At 35.1% G+C, this 18127-nt stretch overlaps 1 protein-coding gene across 2 annotated transcripts in view; it reads right to left on the bottom strand.

Moving 5' to 3' along the window:
- The window catches only part of ERBIN (erbb2 interacting protein), a 119851-nt gene that overhangs the window by 60234 nt on the left and 41490 nt on the right, over positions 1–18127 (bottom strand). For both annotated transcript variants that reach the window (XM_055086598.1, XM_007103288.4), the window contains 2 exons: positions 17610–17807; positions 15082–15199 (listed from right to left, as the gene is read on the bottom strand). In XM_055086598.1, coding sequence (XP_054942573.1) covers positions 15082–15199; positions 17610–17798 — 307 coding nt within the window. In that variant the 5' untranslated portion in view covers positions 17799–17807. The remainder of the gene's footprint in view (positions 1–15081; positions 15200–17609; positions 17808–18127) is intronic.

Genomic DNA, 18127 nt, shown 5'->3' with positions numbered 1-18127 from the left:
TGGGTGCATAAATATTTACAATTGTTATATCTTCTTCTTGGATCGATCCCTTTATCACTATGTAGTGTCCTTCGTCTCTTGTAATAGTCTTTATTTTAAAGTCTATTTTGTCTGATGTGAGAATTGCTACTCCAGCTTTCTTCTGATTTCCATTTGCATGGATATCTTTTTCCATCCCCTCACTTTCAGTCTGTATGTGTCCTTAGGTCTGAAGTGGGTCTCTTGTAGACAGCATATATATGGGTCTTGTTTTAAAACTGCATGTGAATCCACAATTATCTCAATAAAAATTTCAATAAAAAAAATCTGGGCTTGGGCTTCCCTGGTGGCACAGTGGTTGAGAGTCTGCCTGCCGATGCAGGGGACACAGGTTCGTGCCCCGGTCCGGGGAGATACCACATGCCATGGAGCGGCTGGGCCCGTGAGCAATGGCTGCTGAGCCTGTGCATCCGGAGCCTGTGCTCCGCAATGGGAGAGGCCACAACAACGCGAGGCCCGCGTACCGCAAAAAAAAAAAAAAAGAAAAGAAAAATCTGGGCTTAATGATTCCTTAAGGAAAGGTTTTATCATTGTTGTTTTATTAAAATTCAATTTCCCTAACAGTTTCAAGATGATTCTTTTTTTTTTTTAATTTTAGTTTAAGGAACTTTTGCTGGAATTTACAGAATTCATGTAAAGCTTCAAATCAGAAAATGTTAACACTGATGGATATCTAATGATATTAAGGAATTACTGTTAGCTGGTTCTCTTTTTTTAAGTGTGAAAGTAGAGAGTTTCATCTTAACATATTTATACATGAAAGAGGTTGTCTGATTTGCCTTAAAACAATCAGAGGTGGCAAAACAGGAGGTATAAATGAAACTATAACATACTGATAAATTCTGAAGCTGGTTGGTAGGCACATCAGGTTTATTGTATTATTCTCTCTACTTAGATAACAAGATTAACAAAAAAAGGACTTTAAAGCAGCTATTGTACTTAAAGGGAAAAAAGAACAAAATGGGGAGGAAAAGATTAAATGTAAGAAATAGAAACTTTACAAATGATAAATACAATATGTGAATGAAAAATCCAAAGGACAGGATTAAAAGATTAGTCACTGTAGGAGAACATGTCAGGGAGACAGGAAGACACGGCAACAGAAAACAGCCATTCTGAAACATAGAGGGGGAAAAAAAATATATGAAAACCCAGGGATACGTGGGACAATGTAAAGCAGATTAACATATATTTACCTATCTTCAGAAGTTTGCTTATCAGGCACCACTAAGAGTACATGCTCTGTGAGGGGAGAATCTTTGCCTCTCTTGTTCACTACTGGAATAGGACATGGCACATAGTTATCAGTGTCACTAGGTAACGTCCAAATTCTTTTCCAGGGTGGTAATATCAATTTTCATACTACAGTACCTATTTATATTCTTGTTGACATTTGATGATGTCTTTACTTTTTGCTAGTATAAGGGATTGAACCTCACCAGAAATAATAGAAATATTAATTAAAACTAGATATTTTCCTGATATTTCCTAGAGATGCTGAACACATTTTCACATGTTTAATGATCTATTTAAATTGAAGTACAGCTGATTCACAACATTACGTAAGTTTTAGGTGTACAGTATAGTGATTCAGTATTTTTTACAGATTATACTCCATTAAAAGTTATTACAAGGCAATGGTTATAATTCCCTGTGCTGTACAATATATCCTTGATGCTTATCTATTTTATACATGGTAGATCATATTTCCTAATCTCATGCCCCTATCTAGTCCCTCTCCCCTTCCTGGAGGAATCAAGCTCCCTGACTTCACACCATACTACAAAGCTACAGTAATCAAGACAGTATGGTACTGGCACAAAAACAGAAATATAGATCAAAGGAACAGGGTAGAAAGCCCAGAAATAAACCCACACACCTGTGGTCAATAAATCTACAACAAAAGAGGCAAGAATATACAATGGAGAAAAGACAGTCTCTTCAATAAGTGGTGCTGGGAAAACTAGACAGCTACATATAAAAGAATAAAATTAGAACATTCTCTGAACACCATACACAAAAACAAACTCCAAATGGATTAGAGACCTAAATGTGAGACCAGATGGTATAACAATCCTAGAGGAAGACATAGGCAGAAGACTCCTTGACATAAATCACAGTAATATATTTTTGAATCCATCTACTAGAGTAATGGAACTAAAACCAAAAATAAACAAATGGGACCTAATTAAACTTAAAAAGCTTTTGCACAGCAAAGGAAACCATGAACAAAACAAAAAAGACAACCCACAGAATGGGAGAAAATATTTGCAAACAATATGACTGACATGGGATTAACCTCCAAAATATACAGACAGCTCATACAGCTCAATATTTAAAAAAACAACAAACAATCCAATCAAAAAATGGGCAGAAAAAAAAAGGGGGGAGCAGATCTAAACAGACATTTCTCCAAAGAAGACATACAGATGGCCAAAAGGCACATGAAAAGACTCAACATCACTAATTATTAGAGAAATGCAAATCAAAACTACAATGAGGTATCACCTCACATGGGTCAGAATGGCCATCATGAAAAAGTCTACATAAATATGCTGGAGAGGGTGTGGAGAAAAAGGAACCCTCCTCCACTGTTGGTGGGAATGTAAATAGGTACAGCCACTATGGAGAGCAGCAAAGAGGTTCCTTAAAAAACTAAAAATAGGGCTTCCCTGGTGGCGCAGTGGTTGAGAATCTGCCTGCCAATGCAGGGGACACGGGTTCAAGCCCTGGTCTGGGAAGATCCCACATGCCGCGGAGCAACTGGGCCTGTGAGCCACAACTACTGAGCCTGCGCATCTGGAGCCTGTGCTCCGGAACAAGAGAGGCCGTGACAGTGAGAGGCCTGCGCACCGCGATGAAGAGTGGCCCCCGCTTGCCACAACTAGAGAAAGCCCTCGCACAGAAACGAAGACCCAACACAGCCAAAAATAAATAAATAAATAAATAAATTTTTTAAAAAACTAAAAAGAGAGCTACCATATGATCCTACAATCCCACTCTTGGGCATATATCCAGAGAAAACTATAATTCAAAAGGATACATGCACCCCAATGTTCACTGCAGCACTATTTACAATAGCCAAGACATGGAAGCAACCTAAATGTCCATCAACAGAGGAATGGATGAAAATGTGGTACATATATACAATAGAATATTACTCAGCCATAAAAAAGAATGAAATAAGGCCATTTGCAGCAACATGGATGGACCTAGAGATTATCATACTAAATGAAGACACATAGAAAAAGACAAATATCATATGATATCGCTTATATGTGGAATCTTAAAGAAAAAGAAAAAAGATACAAATGAACTTATATACAAAACAGAAATAGATTTTTTGTAATAAGCTACAAGGGAAAAAATCTGAAAAAGAATATATATATATACATACATATACACACACACACATACACACTTACATATAAACACACACATAAATGTATATGTATAACTGAATCACTTTGCTGTACAACTGAAACTAACACAACACTGTAAATCAACTATACTTGAACTTAAAAAATCTTTTAAAAAGGGGACCTTCCCTGGTGGTCCAGTGGTTAAGACTCTGCGCTTCCACTGCAGGGGGCATGGGTTTGATCCCTGGTCGGAGAACTAAGATTGAGCTAAGATCCTGCATGCTGCATGTCACAGCAAAAAAAGAAAAAAAACAAAACTCTAGCTCCATCCACATTGCTGCAAATGTCAGAATGTCATTCCTTTTTACGGCTGATTAATATTTCATCGTGCACACATACACACACACACATATGTATAAAACATGTCTTCTCTATCCATTTGCTGATAGACGCCTGCATTGCTTCCTACTGATCATTTTTATTTCTTCTTGTTTGAATTCTCTGTTCACTGCACATTTTTTATTGGATTCTTTTAATTATTGATTGTAAGCATTCTTTAGAAATACTAGTATATCAAATGTTTTCTCACAGCCTGTCATGAAAGAAAGAAATTTCATTCCTTTACTGCTGTGCTTTTAATATTTGAATAAGGCATCTTTTCTACTCCAAAGTTGTAAAAATATTTTTCTACATTTTCTAATAATTGTAATTTTTGTTTTTCATATTACTTAATCTATCTGCAATTTATATTAGTATATACTGTGAAGTAAGGCTCTCTTTGTTTTTACTATTTCCCATATAAAAACACTGTGCCAAAACTTATGAAATATTTGTTTTCCTTATTCCACTGATTTGTAGAGGCATTTCTGTGTGTCATATTCCATTTGCAGAGGAATTTTTTTTTTTTTTTGTAGAGGAATTTTTGTGTGTCATATTCCATGGTTATGTTTCTGGACAGTCTTTTCTGTTACCCTCTTCTACTGATCTATTCCGTAGTTTTATGTCTTCCTGTTTAGATCATACTGCACATTTCCTGTTAAGTTTATTTCTAGATATGTGTGATAGATGGATTACATTAATGACTGCTCACTACTCCCTATTACCACTCTCTGAATGTGATGTACCAGCTCCTCCCAACAAAATGCGAAGTATAATTTCCCTAATCCTGATTCTGGGCTCAGCCATCTGTTTTGGTTTGGCCACTAAAATGTAACACAATTGATGAAATCAAGGGTTTAAAAAAGCCCTGCCTAATTTCCATAGATCTCAGGTTCCCCTCACTGTCCTATGAGGACATGCCTGGGATGCCTGGGCTAGCCTGACAGAGGATGAGATCCACAGCAGAGCCACTCCTGTCATCCCAGCAGAGAATTTCCAACATTTTAATTTAAACAGTCTTTATCTATTTCTGTTATTAAAGTTTTATTACCCTTATAAACTGAGTCAAGTACTTTCCTCCCTTTCTAATCTCTAGAATAGATTTTATAAATTAAGGATTATCCCATTCCATGAAGGTTTGGTCCAACTTTTCCCTAAAATTAGGTCTAACAGTTTTTCTGACCACTAATTTGATTTAGTATTTTCAGTTTTCTATTTCTTCCTGAGTTGATTTTGGAAATTTTTCATTTCATGTAAGTTTTAAACTTTAGTGGCTTTATAGCATTCATTTTCTTTTGAGTGAAAAGTCAGTTTTAAATAAAATTATGGTAATAGGGATGTGAGAGATGTTGCTTTTTGGAGGGAATGAGGGATAAGAATTTTCTTAATGCTGAAATAAAAACTTGACAACCATATTACAAGTCCCCAAAATGGAACTATTGATCTACAAAGCATTCCTTTACCTGCACATTTAACACTTCAAATATATATTTTAGGGCATTTATACAATGAATTACTTAATAGTATCTGTATGCTTCTTGTATTATTGCTAATAGGTCTTACTTAGGCTGACTCAATTCTCTATTCTAAACACATGTAACTACTTAGTATACTATACTTTTGTACAACAACTCGTTAAATTTGACTTACCCACTAATAATAACATCAATATTTTTTACACTAATTTTTCTTCTTTCTTTTCTCTCATTTATTTACATACAAAATATTTAGTGTTACTGAATCCTATAAATTTAGGAGTCAAATTCTTACCAGTTCTTCAACTAACAAATAATTTGCCTCAAGTGATAATTCTACTGAGGATACATTAAAATAACTCTCCTAGGTGGCAGGCCGTAAGGAATAACTGGTAGCAGCAGGGCTCCCATGGCAGATGTGGGAGACACTGAAGAATAGGGCAAAAAAAGGAAGGAGGTTTCAATAATTATGAAAAAGGTGCAATGAACTTTAAAAAAAAATCACTATATTTAATTTCAAATGACATGTATTTCATTTCTCTTGAGTAAACACCAAGGAATGGAATTACCAAGTTCATTATATGTCTATTGATGTGTTGAATAACACTGATTTATTTTCAAATATCAAACTTGAATGCCCAGAATGAGTCCCACTTGGTTGTGGTGAATAATTCTTATCATATACATAAAAAAAAAAAAAAATTCCACATCTAGAGGGAAGGTGGGAGGAGGACATTCTACACTGTCCTCATTAGAGCCTGACTTCATTTTCATACTCAGCTTTACATATTATTTCATTGGTTTTTATTAAAGTCTATAATGTATCTTGAAATAGTCTATGTAAATGACTTTATTCCAAGAGCTGTAAAATTTTTAGTACATGATAAAGTCTATCTAAGGAGAAAAAGACCAAAGACTACAGTATGTTCTACTGACCTAAAATTTTATATGGAGAAAGATAATTTTAAGAGTTCTAGGACTTCCCTGGTGGCACAGTGGTTAAGAATCCGCCTGCCAATGCAGGGGACATGGGTTCGAGCCCTGGTCTGGGAAGATCCCACATGCCGCGGAGCAACTAAGCCTGTGCACCACAACTACTGAACCTGAGCTCTAGAGCCTGCGAGCCACAACTACTGAGCCCGTGTGCCACAACTACTGAAGCCTGCGCACCTGGAGCTCGTGTTCCACAACAAGAGAAGCCACTGCAATGAGAAGCCCGGGCACCGCAACGAAGAGTAGCCCCTGCTCGCCGCAACCAGAGAAAAGCCCACGCACAGCAACGAAGACCCAACACAGCCAAAAATAAATACATAAATAAATTTATTTTAAAAAAAAAAGTTCTATGTTAGACTTCTTCAATTTAAATTTTTAATGGACAGTAATGCTTATATCATCTTCCACAAATACATATACTTCATATTTTTCAAATTTTAAAGTACTTTATTTCATAGCATGTGGTTTATAAAAATTAACCAATCAATATCTATGAAATAGTAACTCTAATTTCAGATACATGGTAGTACTTTTTCCTAAGCAAGTAGTTTTGAAGTACTCACTGGTTTCCTGTTTTTACAAATTGCTAGCAATGTATTCACTGTGATTTCAATTCTTATCATATATATGTTCAGGTTCCAAATCTGTATCTCCGGTTCCCTCCTCTCTCCTTAACTCCAAATAAGAATTTTCAAATGCCCTTTAGGTACTGGTTAGGTACCTTAAATAAAACATGTCTCGAACTGAAATTACTTATTCTCTATATTATTCAGCAAATATGTACCCATGCTATGGACTGTAAATACTGAGACATAGTTCCTTTTCTTGAAAGCTAAAATGTAGCAAGAAAAACAAATATTTTCATTCTATTGGCTTCCTTCCTTCCTCAGTAGTGTTCCTTCTCAGTATCTTTTGTACCTTTCTCTCCTTCCTCCAGATCTCTTAATGTTGGGTTGCCACCAGGGCTCGTTCTTTAGTCCTCTTTCATATTCATGGCCTTGTTGACTATATCTAATCTCAGGCTCTATATACCATCTACATGCTGGCAATTCTCAAACATGTATAGCTAGCACATTTCCCTTTCAGCTGAACTCCAAACCCCTATGAACATCTGGATATCTTATCTGAAAAGTAACATGTCCAAAAATGAACCCCGATTTTTTTCCACTAAAAATTACAAGTCCCAGAGATGTCCCCATCTCAGCTGGCAGCACTCTGTCCTTCCACATGCATAGACCAATACCACTGAGATCATTCTTGACTCTTATCTCACATCCCACATCCAAACCATCATGAAATCTTGTTGACTCAACCTTCAAATGTATCTAGCGTCTGTCTACATCTCACTACTTCCACCACTATCACTAGAGGCAACTGAAATAGCACCTAAACTGGTTACTTTTCACCCTTGTACCATGCTGTTTCTACACATAACGAGAATAAACCTTTAAAATGCAAGTCATTTCATGCTCTGAATGACCTGACTCAAACTCTTCCAAATGATTCCATTTCACTGAGAGTAAATGTCAAAGTACATACAAATGCCTACCAGGCTCTACATTATCTGCTGCTCCAAATCCCTACCTTTCTGACCTCTATTCCTATCACTCTCCCATCCTGCTCACTATATTTTAGCTACCATAGCCTTCTGTTTCTCATACAGGCTATGGATACTCATACCTTATAAACTTTACACTGGCTGTTTCTTCTTTCTGGTACATTCTTACCTTAGAAATCTACATGGCTAACTTCCTCACTTCCTTAAGTCCTTGCTCAAGCCACTTTCTCAATGAGGTCTATCCTCAATGCTTGTTAGCTTGTCTCCAAAGAGAACTTTTTATCCTCGTACATAAAGTATGCAGAACCTGAATCTTATCATGAGTTACTTCTTAATTCTCTAACAACTTCAGCTACCTGTTCCTTTTTCATTCTCCCTTAACTGCAATAGTGTTCCTTCTTTGTCATATACTCTTTTTATAAGAATTTGACTCTTGCTAAAACTCAATAAAATGAAGATACTATAAAACATCGCTATCTTTCTCATATTAATCTATTTTGGTTACAGAAGAGTTCTCCCTTTACTGCTGAGAAAGAGAAAATACCTCCTGAAATCTAGGAACTGGCCTTGTACTATCAGCTAGTCCTTGTCATACTATGAACAAGCTGCATTCAAAGGGAGGCCTTGGTATTTTCCTGTTGAACTAAGCAATTTCACTGAATACCAATATTAGATGAGGCCATTCTTTAACCATGACAGATCAAGACAAAAAGCAAATTTGTAATCATGTCTTGAAAAAGATAAAATATGAACCTTGTCCAAGCCACGCACCTGGAGCTCGTGTTCCACAACAAGAGAAGCCACTGCAATGAGAAGCCCGGGCACCGCAACGAAGAGTAGCCCCTGCTCGCCGCAACCAGAGAAAAGCCCACGCACAGCAACGAAGACCCAACACAGCCAAAAATAAATACATAAATAAATTTATTTTAAAAAAAAAAGTTCTATGTTAGACTTCTTCAATTTAAATTTTTAATGGACAGTAATGCTTATATCATCTTCCACAAATACATATACTTCATATTTTTCAAATTTTAAAGTACTTTATTTCATAGCATGTGGTTTATAAAAATTAACCAATCAATATCTATGAAATAGTAACTCTAATTTCAGATACATGGTAGTACTTTTTCCTAAGCAAGTAGTTTTGAAGTACTCACTGGTTTCCTGTTTTTACAAATTGCTAGCAATGTATTCACTGTGATTTCAATTCTTATCATATATATGTTCAGGTTCCAAATCTGTATCTCCGGTTCCCTCCTCTCTCCTTAACTCCAAATAAGAATTTTCAAATGCCCTTTAGGTACTGGTTAGGTACCTTAAATAAAACATGTCTCGAACTGAAATTACTTATTCTCTATATTATTCAGCAAATATGTACCCATGCTATGGACTGTAAATACTGAGACATAGTTCCTTTTCTTGAAAGCTAAAATGTAGCAAGAAAAACAAATATTTTCATTCTATTGGCTTCCTTCCTTCCTCAGTAGTGTTCCTTCTCAGTATCTTTTGTACCTTTCTCTCCTTCCTCCAGATCTCTTAATGTTGGGTTGCCACCAGGGCTCGTTCTTTAGTCCTCTTTCATATTCATGGCCTTGTTGACTATATCTAATCTCAGGCTCTATATACCATCTACATGCTGGCAATTCTCAAACATGTATAGCTAGCACATTTCCCTTTCAGCTGAACTCCAAACCCCTATGAACATCTGGATATCTTATCTGAAAAGTAACATGTCCAAAAATGAACCCCGATTTTTTTCCACTAAAAATTACAAGTCCCAGAGATGTCCCCATCTCAGCTGGCAGCACTCTGTCCTTCCACATGCATAGACCAATACCACTGAGATCATTCTTGACTCTTATCTCACATCCCACATCCAAACCATCATGAAATCTTGTTGACTCAACCTTCAAATGTATCTAGCGTCTGTCTACATCTCACTACTTCCACCACTATCACTAGAGGCAACTGAAATAGCACCTAAACTGGTTACTTTTCACCCTTGTACCATGCTGTTTCTACACATAACGAGAATAAACCTTTAAAATGCAAGTCATTTCATGCTCTGAATGACCTGACTCAAACTCTTCCAAATGATTCCATTTCACTGAGAGTAAATGTCAAAGTACATACAAATGCCTACCAGGCTCTACATTATCTGCTGCTCCAAATCCCTACCTTTCTGACCTCTATTCCTATCACTCTCCCATCCTGCTCACTATATTTTAGCTACCATAGCCTTCTGTTTCTCATACAGGCTATGGATACTCATACCTTATAAACTTTACACTGGCTGTTTCTTCTTTCTGGTACATTCTTACCTTAGAAATCTACATGGCTAACTTCCTCACTTCCTTAAGTCCTTGCTCAAGCCACTTTCTCAATGAGGTCTATCCTCAATGCTTGTTAGCTTGTCTCCAAAGAGAACTTTTTATCCTCGTACATAAAGTATGCAGAACCTGAATCTTATCATGAGTTACTTCTTAATTCTCTAACAACTTCAGCTACCTGTTCCTTTTTCATTCTCCCTTAACTGCAATAGTGTTCCTTCTTTGTCATATACTCTTTTTATAAGAATTTGACTCTTGCTAAAACTCAATAAAATGAAGATACTATAAAACATCGCTATCTTTCTCATATTAATCTATTTTGGTTACAGAAGAGTTCTCCCTTTACTGCTGAGAAAGAGAAAATACCTCCTGAAATCTAGGAACTGGCCTTGTACTATCAGCTAGTCCTTGTCATACTATGAACAAGCTGCATTCAAAGGGAGGCCTTGGTATTTTCCTGTTGAACTAAGCAATTTCACTGAATACCAATATTAGATGAGGCCATTCTTTAACCATGACAGATCAAGACAAAAAGCAAATTTGTAATCATGTCTTGAAAAAGATAAAATATGAACCTTGTCCAAGCCACCCCTTATCCTAATGAGTGACAGCTGCTTTTTAACTGATTATAGTTTTAGCATTGCTCTAATCTGCCCGCCCTATAGATGAGATTTATTAATATTCTCAATCACAGAATTACTCCTTCTGGACAGCATTCCATCCATAGCAAACCCTCATATTCTCAAACCTTCTTCCAATCACCAAGTACAAGCCCAAATCCTATAATAAGTCTTTTAGCACCCCCTAAGACTCCCCTTCCATCCCCATGGCTCAATCACATGGAATCCTGGTGATCTCTGTTTGGAGGGCATCAACACTCCTCCAATGCCCTAAATGTACAACATAAATTAAGAGTGGCTCCTTACTGTTTCTGTATTTTAAAGGCTAAGGTAATTAAATAGTACAGAATGTAACACTGAGTTCCAGTCAAAACAGGCTAAAGGAGAAATTGCAAACTCAGATGATTATATTGGCTAGGGGATAACATGTGTATGGTTTGGATCAGTTATAACACAGTGAATGGTAAGGCCTATGGCAAGGCACAGTAATTGCACACCCCACTTATAGTCTACATTAACAACACAGTTAGCAGGGGCCAGTGATCACCAGCCTACATTTTTTAAGTTCCATGTCAGTTTAACACATGGTTTTTCTTCTTTCATTATCTTAAATAAGCTGATTTATTAAAACAGCTGAACTTAAACATTAACTATTAAGCAAATTAGCAATTTTAGAAATTTTAAAACACAGAGAAAAATAGTGACTTCCCCAGCAATCTATAATTTCCCTTGTAATCAATATAACTTCTTTGAACTTAAAGTGAAGAGGCTTTTCCAACATTTTGTCCCCAATCATCAGATTTTCTCAGGTTCAAGGAACTGCTTTCTGTACTGACCCACAAACTTTCAACCCATTCTTTCTGGACTTTTGGACTCGATTTTTAAAAAAAGGCCTAATTAACCTCTCTAGCATTCCCATATCAGACAGAAAGATCTGAGCTACTCTTTCTGGTTTCTTTGCCTTACAATTCCTAGCTTTTAATCAGTGTGCTTATATAGAGAGAATTAACAACTAGATAGTCTCCATTTCTTTTCTCTCTCCTCTCCATCAGCTTTCTCTATCAACCCCTTTCGCAAATTGTTTTAATTATCATCCCTATTGGTCTTCTCAAGAAGACAGGCCATTTGAACACAACGGATGATAATTTCTCTAACACCAGTTGCTATCTGCAATGGCTTGGAATAGCAGCTTGGTGAGCTTTTCATTTCTTTAAAAAGCTAACAACAAATCAAAACTTTAGACATGAAAGGAAAGAGCAAATTAAGACTCATAAATTAACACTCTAGTTTTATCATAGAATATAAATGATAAAAAAAGAATTCCATACAAAATGAAGACAAATATTAATACCTTAAATTTATATACATCCTATATATAGACTAGTCCACAATTCGGTCGCCAGTCTCATGAGGCAAGACGGGAAGTGGTAATATTGATAATATTATGTATAGTCTAACCGAGAATGAGATTAATTCCCCAATATAACAACAGCACAAATAAACAGAGAAGCATTGATTAGAGTACATTTCTTCTTTTTCCTAAATAAATGTTTTAATCACTAAACCATGTTACTAAGCCAGCTGAAAAACTTTGGAAGAAATATGTGAAAGATCAGAAACTAAGAAAATGTGAACACAAAAATCCTAAAACAAGTGCTTTTAAATAAAGACAGCTTGCTGAAACACTAATAAAGTATGCCACAATGTTTCCTGCCTCCTTCCAAGCAGAGCATGTAGATAATAAATATGAAAACAGCATCTGGTATATTAAGATATACTAGAATATTATTAGATTGAGCTGATAAAAACACCTAAAAGGAAAAAATAGTAGAGCTTGGATACAAGATTAAAGCATCTTATGCAAGATTTAACATGATGAGATGTTGTAATAGAGAAAAAATTTAGGGGTAATTCAATTTTCTCATTCAGAATATAAGATGAAACTCCCATCCATCTCTAACATAGTGGTCATGTTAATACTAAATGTAATTTTAATACTTCCAAAATCTGATAAACACTACTTTCATTTAGCGTGCTATCCTTTCTTTTAAGCAAGTTGTTACTTAATCAAATACGCAACTAGCAAAACTCAAATTTCTCATAACCAACATCAACTATAATATGCATGCTATTTTCTTGTTTTCAGTAACGTAGCTGGAGTTCCCTGGTGACCTAGAGGTTAGAATTCTAGGCTTTCACTGCCGTGGCCTGGGTTGAATCTCTGGTCGGGGAACTGAGACCCCCACAAGCCACAAGGCACAGCCAATAAATAAATAAAATAGACTTGTATAAACATACACTTTAGGGTTACATATTACAAGTTAATTAAAATAATCTCAACTCTCTAAAAGTAAAGTGGGTTAATTACATCAGTTGTAATGATGACTATCAGATTAGGAATTAGGAATACCAGAATTTTTATCAGTCAAGGTAAAGGTTCCAACATTATCATAGTTTCTTGTCTCTCCTCACTACCTTTTTTCACCATAAATGAAATGCGGTTGCATTTAGACATCAGTTTAAGACCGAAAAGAGAAAAAAAAAAAAAAACAAGTAAACAAGTAAAAGGCAAGGGACTGATTCTGCCATTTAAAAAACAGATGAGATCACACAGAAAGAGAAGAACAGAAGAGATAAATCAACTTAATTTTTAATGAAAATAAATTGTAAGGTTTTGTTGGCAACAATTACTAAAGCCATTCTCTTTCAGGGCAGAATATTTAAGTGCTTATCCTAAATCTTTTGGTCACATAGAAATTATCTCCAACTCCTCAAAAACACAAGCTGACACAATTGTACAAAGCAGGTTTTCAATATAAGCAAGAAGGAACTGCTGAAACTAGAATGAAAAAAAAGAAACACTACAGTTCAATAGGTTGTCTTAACTCAAACACATTATTCTTCAAGAAGTTGCATGAAAGTCTAAGATATTAATTTAATGATGCTGCAGGGCCATAATTGCACCATTCTCAATTTAGAGTAATAAGTCTGGAGTTGGTGCATTTTCAGGAGGATATATGTAAGCGTGTTCATTATTGAGCCAAGTAATGGTTTCATATCATGAAGACTAGTTACATGGGTTACTAGCCTTTCCCAGGTGCATAGAGTTTTATCAATAACACCCAGATTATTTCAGGTCTCTTTCCTTACACCTTGATATCTCTCATTTTAACAGACCAAAAAGTAGAAAAGATACCTTTGGAGTGGAAGGTTACACTTGATGACTTCTAATGTCACAACAGTTCCGAAGTTCTATAATGCTACTTAACTGTCAGCATATGCAGAGCACAATGTAATGGATCAAGTTCATTTACTTTGGAATTTATCAAGCAATACTTGCCACTCTATTAAGCACAAGGAATGGAAACAAATTTCAAACTGCCCTTAAAGAGAAGTTTCAAGCTGAGGAAATTTATTTAACCTAAAATAAAATCATGAAAAGAAAATTCACACAAATTAAAAACCAACTGACCCGAACTCTACAAAAATGACAATATCACAAAAACATGGGCAAACTGTTCCTGGTTCTGAAAGATCAAAGAGACACAACTGAATGCTATATGTGATCTTTAACTTGAAGGTGGGGGTAAGGTGAGCAAACAGCTAAAAAGGGCATTATTAGGCAACAGGGAAAATGTGATGTCAAATTTCTTGAGCATGATAATGATATTGTGGTTATGTATAAGGATTTCCTTGCTCTTGGGAAATGCTTATTCCAATATTATTCCAATATACTGGAATATATGCTCATTCTAAAATTTTCAAGTGTCTATTTCTCTCTCCCTCCAAGGTAAACACTTAACATTTTGGAATATATCTTCCATACTTTCTTCAATGTTTATCAAACTAAACAAACAAAACCAAGACTGTGTGCCCCAGGAGAACAGTGACCATGTCCTTTTACTTTTCATCATTAATTGTAATCCAACTCCTAATAAAGTATTTGGCACAGAGTGGTCTCTCAATAAATATTTGTTGATGTTCAATTCGTTTATGTTGCACAACTTTTTTTTTTAACCTTTACCACTACACTGTGAATATTTTATGTCAGTATTGATGGAGCTACATTACACTCCACTCTTATGATATAAATATGTACATGCATTTACCCACAGCATTTTAATTAAACAGTCATTTAAAATTGTTTATACTTACTCTCTGCCTTTAAGTTCTCATAGATCATTTATATATACATGAAAGCTAATTATGATAATACATTACAATCTGAATTTTTAATTCTACCTTTTTATTTGCTAAAACACAATAGAAATTTTAATAATATAACATGTTCCCAAGTACAAAAAGTTAGGGGGAAAAAAATCTTACCATTCTTGCTGACGTCCAGTTCCCTGAGATTAATGAGATTTGCAATAGATGCTGGTAATGTTGTTAAATCATTATCTGGCAAACTCAGTTTGTGTAGAGACTGACAGTTAAAAAGTTGCTGTTGAAACAAGGTAGAGAAGGATTTTGATTATTCCTTAAGTTTCCTTAAATATTTCATTTATTAACCTTTACACAAACAAATATTATTAATGTCATTAAAACTGAATGAGTTATACCTACACAAATACAAGGGAAGATCTCTTATTTTATGCTATTATGGATCTGAACACAATTGGACTACTCAGAATGATTTATATCCTCACACTTCTGCCCTGGGTGAAATGCACTTAGTGAAAATAAGTATATGGTGTATTTTCTGCTAAGGTCATAAAAAATAAGTGGCTGTTAAATATGGTAAATTTTGGATCTTGTATTCCAAGCATCCTTATTCCAAAATGAAAGTTTATATAAATTAAATTCAAATATGTACAACTGATTTTAAATGACTTAAAATATAGAATCCTGATTTGGGAGCACAACATAAATAACGAAGCAAATATACTGTTATGCTAAAATCACAATAATGAAATGTGACCAAAATATATTTAACCAAAAGCAGTAAGTAAATGGGCTACTTCTAAGCCCCATACCAAAAACTGTACAGAGCATACAGGATTTTTAGGGCACTGAAAATACTCTGTTTGACAGCATAATGATGAATACGTGTCGTTATATATTTGTCCAAACCCACAGAATGCACAACACCAAGAGCAAATCATAATGTAAACTATGAACTTTGGGTGATTATGATTTTTCAACATAGGTTCATCAGTTTTAACTACTCTGGTGGTTTAACCACTCTGGTACCACTCTGGTGGGGAATGCTGATAAGGGTGGAGGCCATCCATGTGTGGGGACAGGGTATGTATTTGGGAAATCTCTATACCTTCCTCTTAATTTTGCTGTGAATCTAAAATTATTCTAAAAAAGAAGAGTCTTTAGAAAAAAACAAAACTGCATGCAGGATGGCACTGAATAAGTCCTATTTAAGAAGAGCATTCTTCCAAAAATGGAAAATTGCTAGGCATGATAAGTGATTCAGTTATTTTCACTATCTTAGCAAGCCTCTCTCTTTTCAACACAGTCCCCAGACTGAGACCTTGCTGGTGGTGATTAGAAAAAGGGACTAATTTTAGTCTTCCATTTTCTCTAGGAGAACTAGCTAAGGAAGATAAATTAATTGCTGCAAAACAATATACAAGGGAACAGTCAATTACAAAGCACCCTATTACAACTTAGGGGAGAAATTCATGAACATGCAACCCACAACCTTTAATATTTTATCCACATCTATATACAGATTTCTTTATAAGATGATCTTGGATAGCACTGCTTTCAAAATGATTTTACTACTGGCCACCCAAAGAAAACCTTTTTCAAAACACTGCTGCCATCCAGTATGTATATATACACACAAACAAATCTAAAACAAATATTTTAAGTTACAACAGATACATGCAACCCTCTTTATTTTCTACTCTATGACAGTTAAGGTTGCCAGATAAAATACAAGATGCCTGATTAAACTTGGATTTCAGATAAACAATAATTTTTTAGTGAAAGTATGTCCTATATACTGCATGAGATACACTTATACTAAAAAATTATTCAGTTTATCTGAAAAGTGTAATTTAATTGGGTGTCCTGTATTTTTTATTTTCTAAATCTGCCAGTCCAAATAATAGTTCATTATTTGGAAATGCCCATATATTAAATTGATTTTTATGAGCCACTAATGAGTCTTCACCCACAGCTTGAAAACCACTGCTGTGTGGGTGGTAAAGCTCTCTGACAAAACTATGGTAGCTTTCCATGCAACAATAAGAAACTGAGTAGAGGATGAAGAGGGGTTAGAATTTAAGGGAAAAAAAAGCCGCCACTAAAAAATTTCAGCAAAGAAGTAGTTAATGTGAGATGATGTTTCATGGCAACAAACCTATTTTCTCCTGCTAGTTGCTCCTACATTTCAGAAACGTTAAGTCCTCCAAAACTTGTCCAAATAAACTGAAATGGAGAAAACGGAATACTACCTCTACAAAGCTGTTAAAAAGCAAAATTCTGAAGTGATAACTGAAAGGACAATTTATCCTCAATAACTATAAGGTAGATCAATGTCTCAGGAAAACTAGAAAAACATTAATTTCAATTCTTTGTCTAGTTAAATCTATTGGCTGCAGAAATTGTGCAGTCTTATTGTCTACCTTAGTGGCTAAGGTACTGGAATTAAATACAAAATTTTAAATATTTGCACAAGTATTTAAGCAATTAACTTGAAGAGATAAAGGTTAAAAATTCTATTTAAAAAAATTTGAGTCATGTTGCACACCCTAAGGTGAAATTAAACCAAAAAAAGGGGAAACAATGCATATATATATATATATGTGCAGCATTATGGCAACATTGGGAATATCATACTTCTAGGCATAAAAATAACCAAAGGCAATTCTTGAAAGACTGGATTAACATACCTTTGGAAGCTCTTCAATCTGATTAGCATCTAAGTAGAGCTCCTCCAGAGTTTTTTCAAAAGTAAAAATCTCTTTGGGAACCTGTTCCAAACTGCAATGAGAATAATCAAGAGTAGTGACGGTCTCCTCTTCTCCTCGTAGACAACGACATGGTACCAACCGCACAAACAAACTTCGTTTTGTAGTCATTTTTAGACACTGCAATATACAAACAAAAATAAATTTAGTAAAAACACGTATTATAACAATTTTTTAAAACAAATTATTCCAATTCAATTCTCACAGTTTACATATCACAGATAAATATCTCCTCTCCAACACACACTAAATAGAATGCATTTAACATTGTTTTACTATCAAATTTTATATATAGTGAACTTCAAATTAAACTCAAGCACTTCTGTACTTCACAAAATGATCCATTAAGTAACAAATTATATGCTTCTATAAGCATATAGACCCACCTCCCAGAGTAATGAAAGTAAAAACAAAAATAAACAAATGGGACCTAATGAAAC

This window comes from Physeter macrocephalus, chromosome 8, assembly GCF_002837175.3.
Source record: "Physeter macrocephalus isolate SW-GA chromosome 8, ASM283717v5, whole genome shotgun sequence".
NCBI classification, from domain to species: Eukaryota; Metazoa; Chordata; class Mammalia; order Artiodactyla; family Physeteridae; genus Physeter; species Physeter macrocephalus.
Note: the sequence above shows the minus strand (reverse complement) of the source record. Positions and strands in the feature narration are given on the sequence as shown.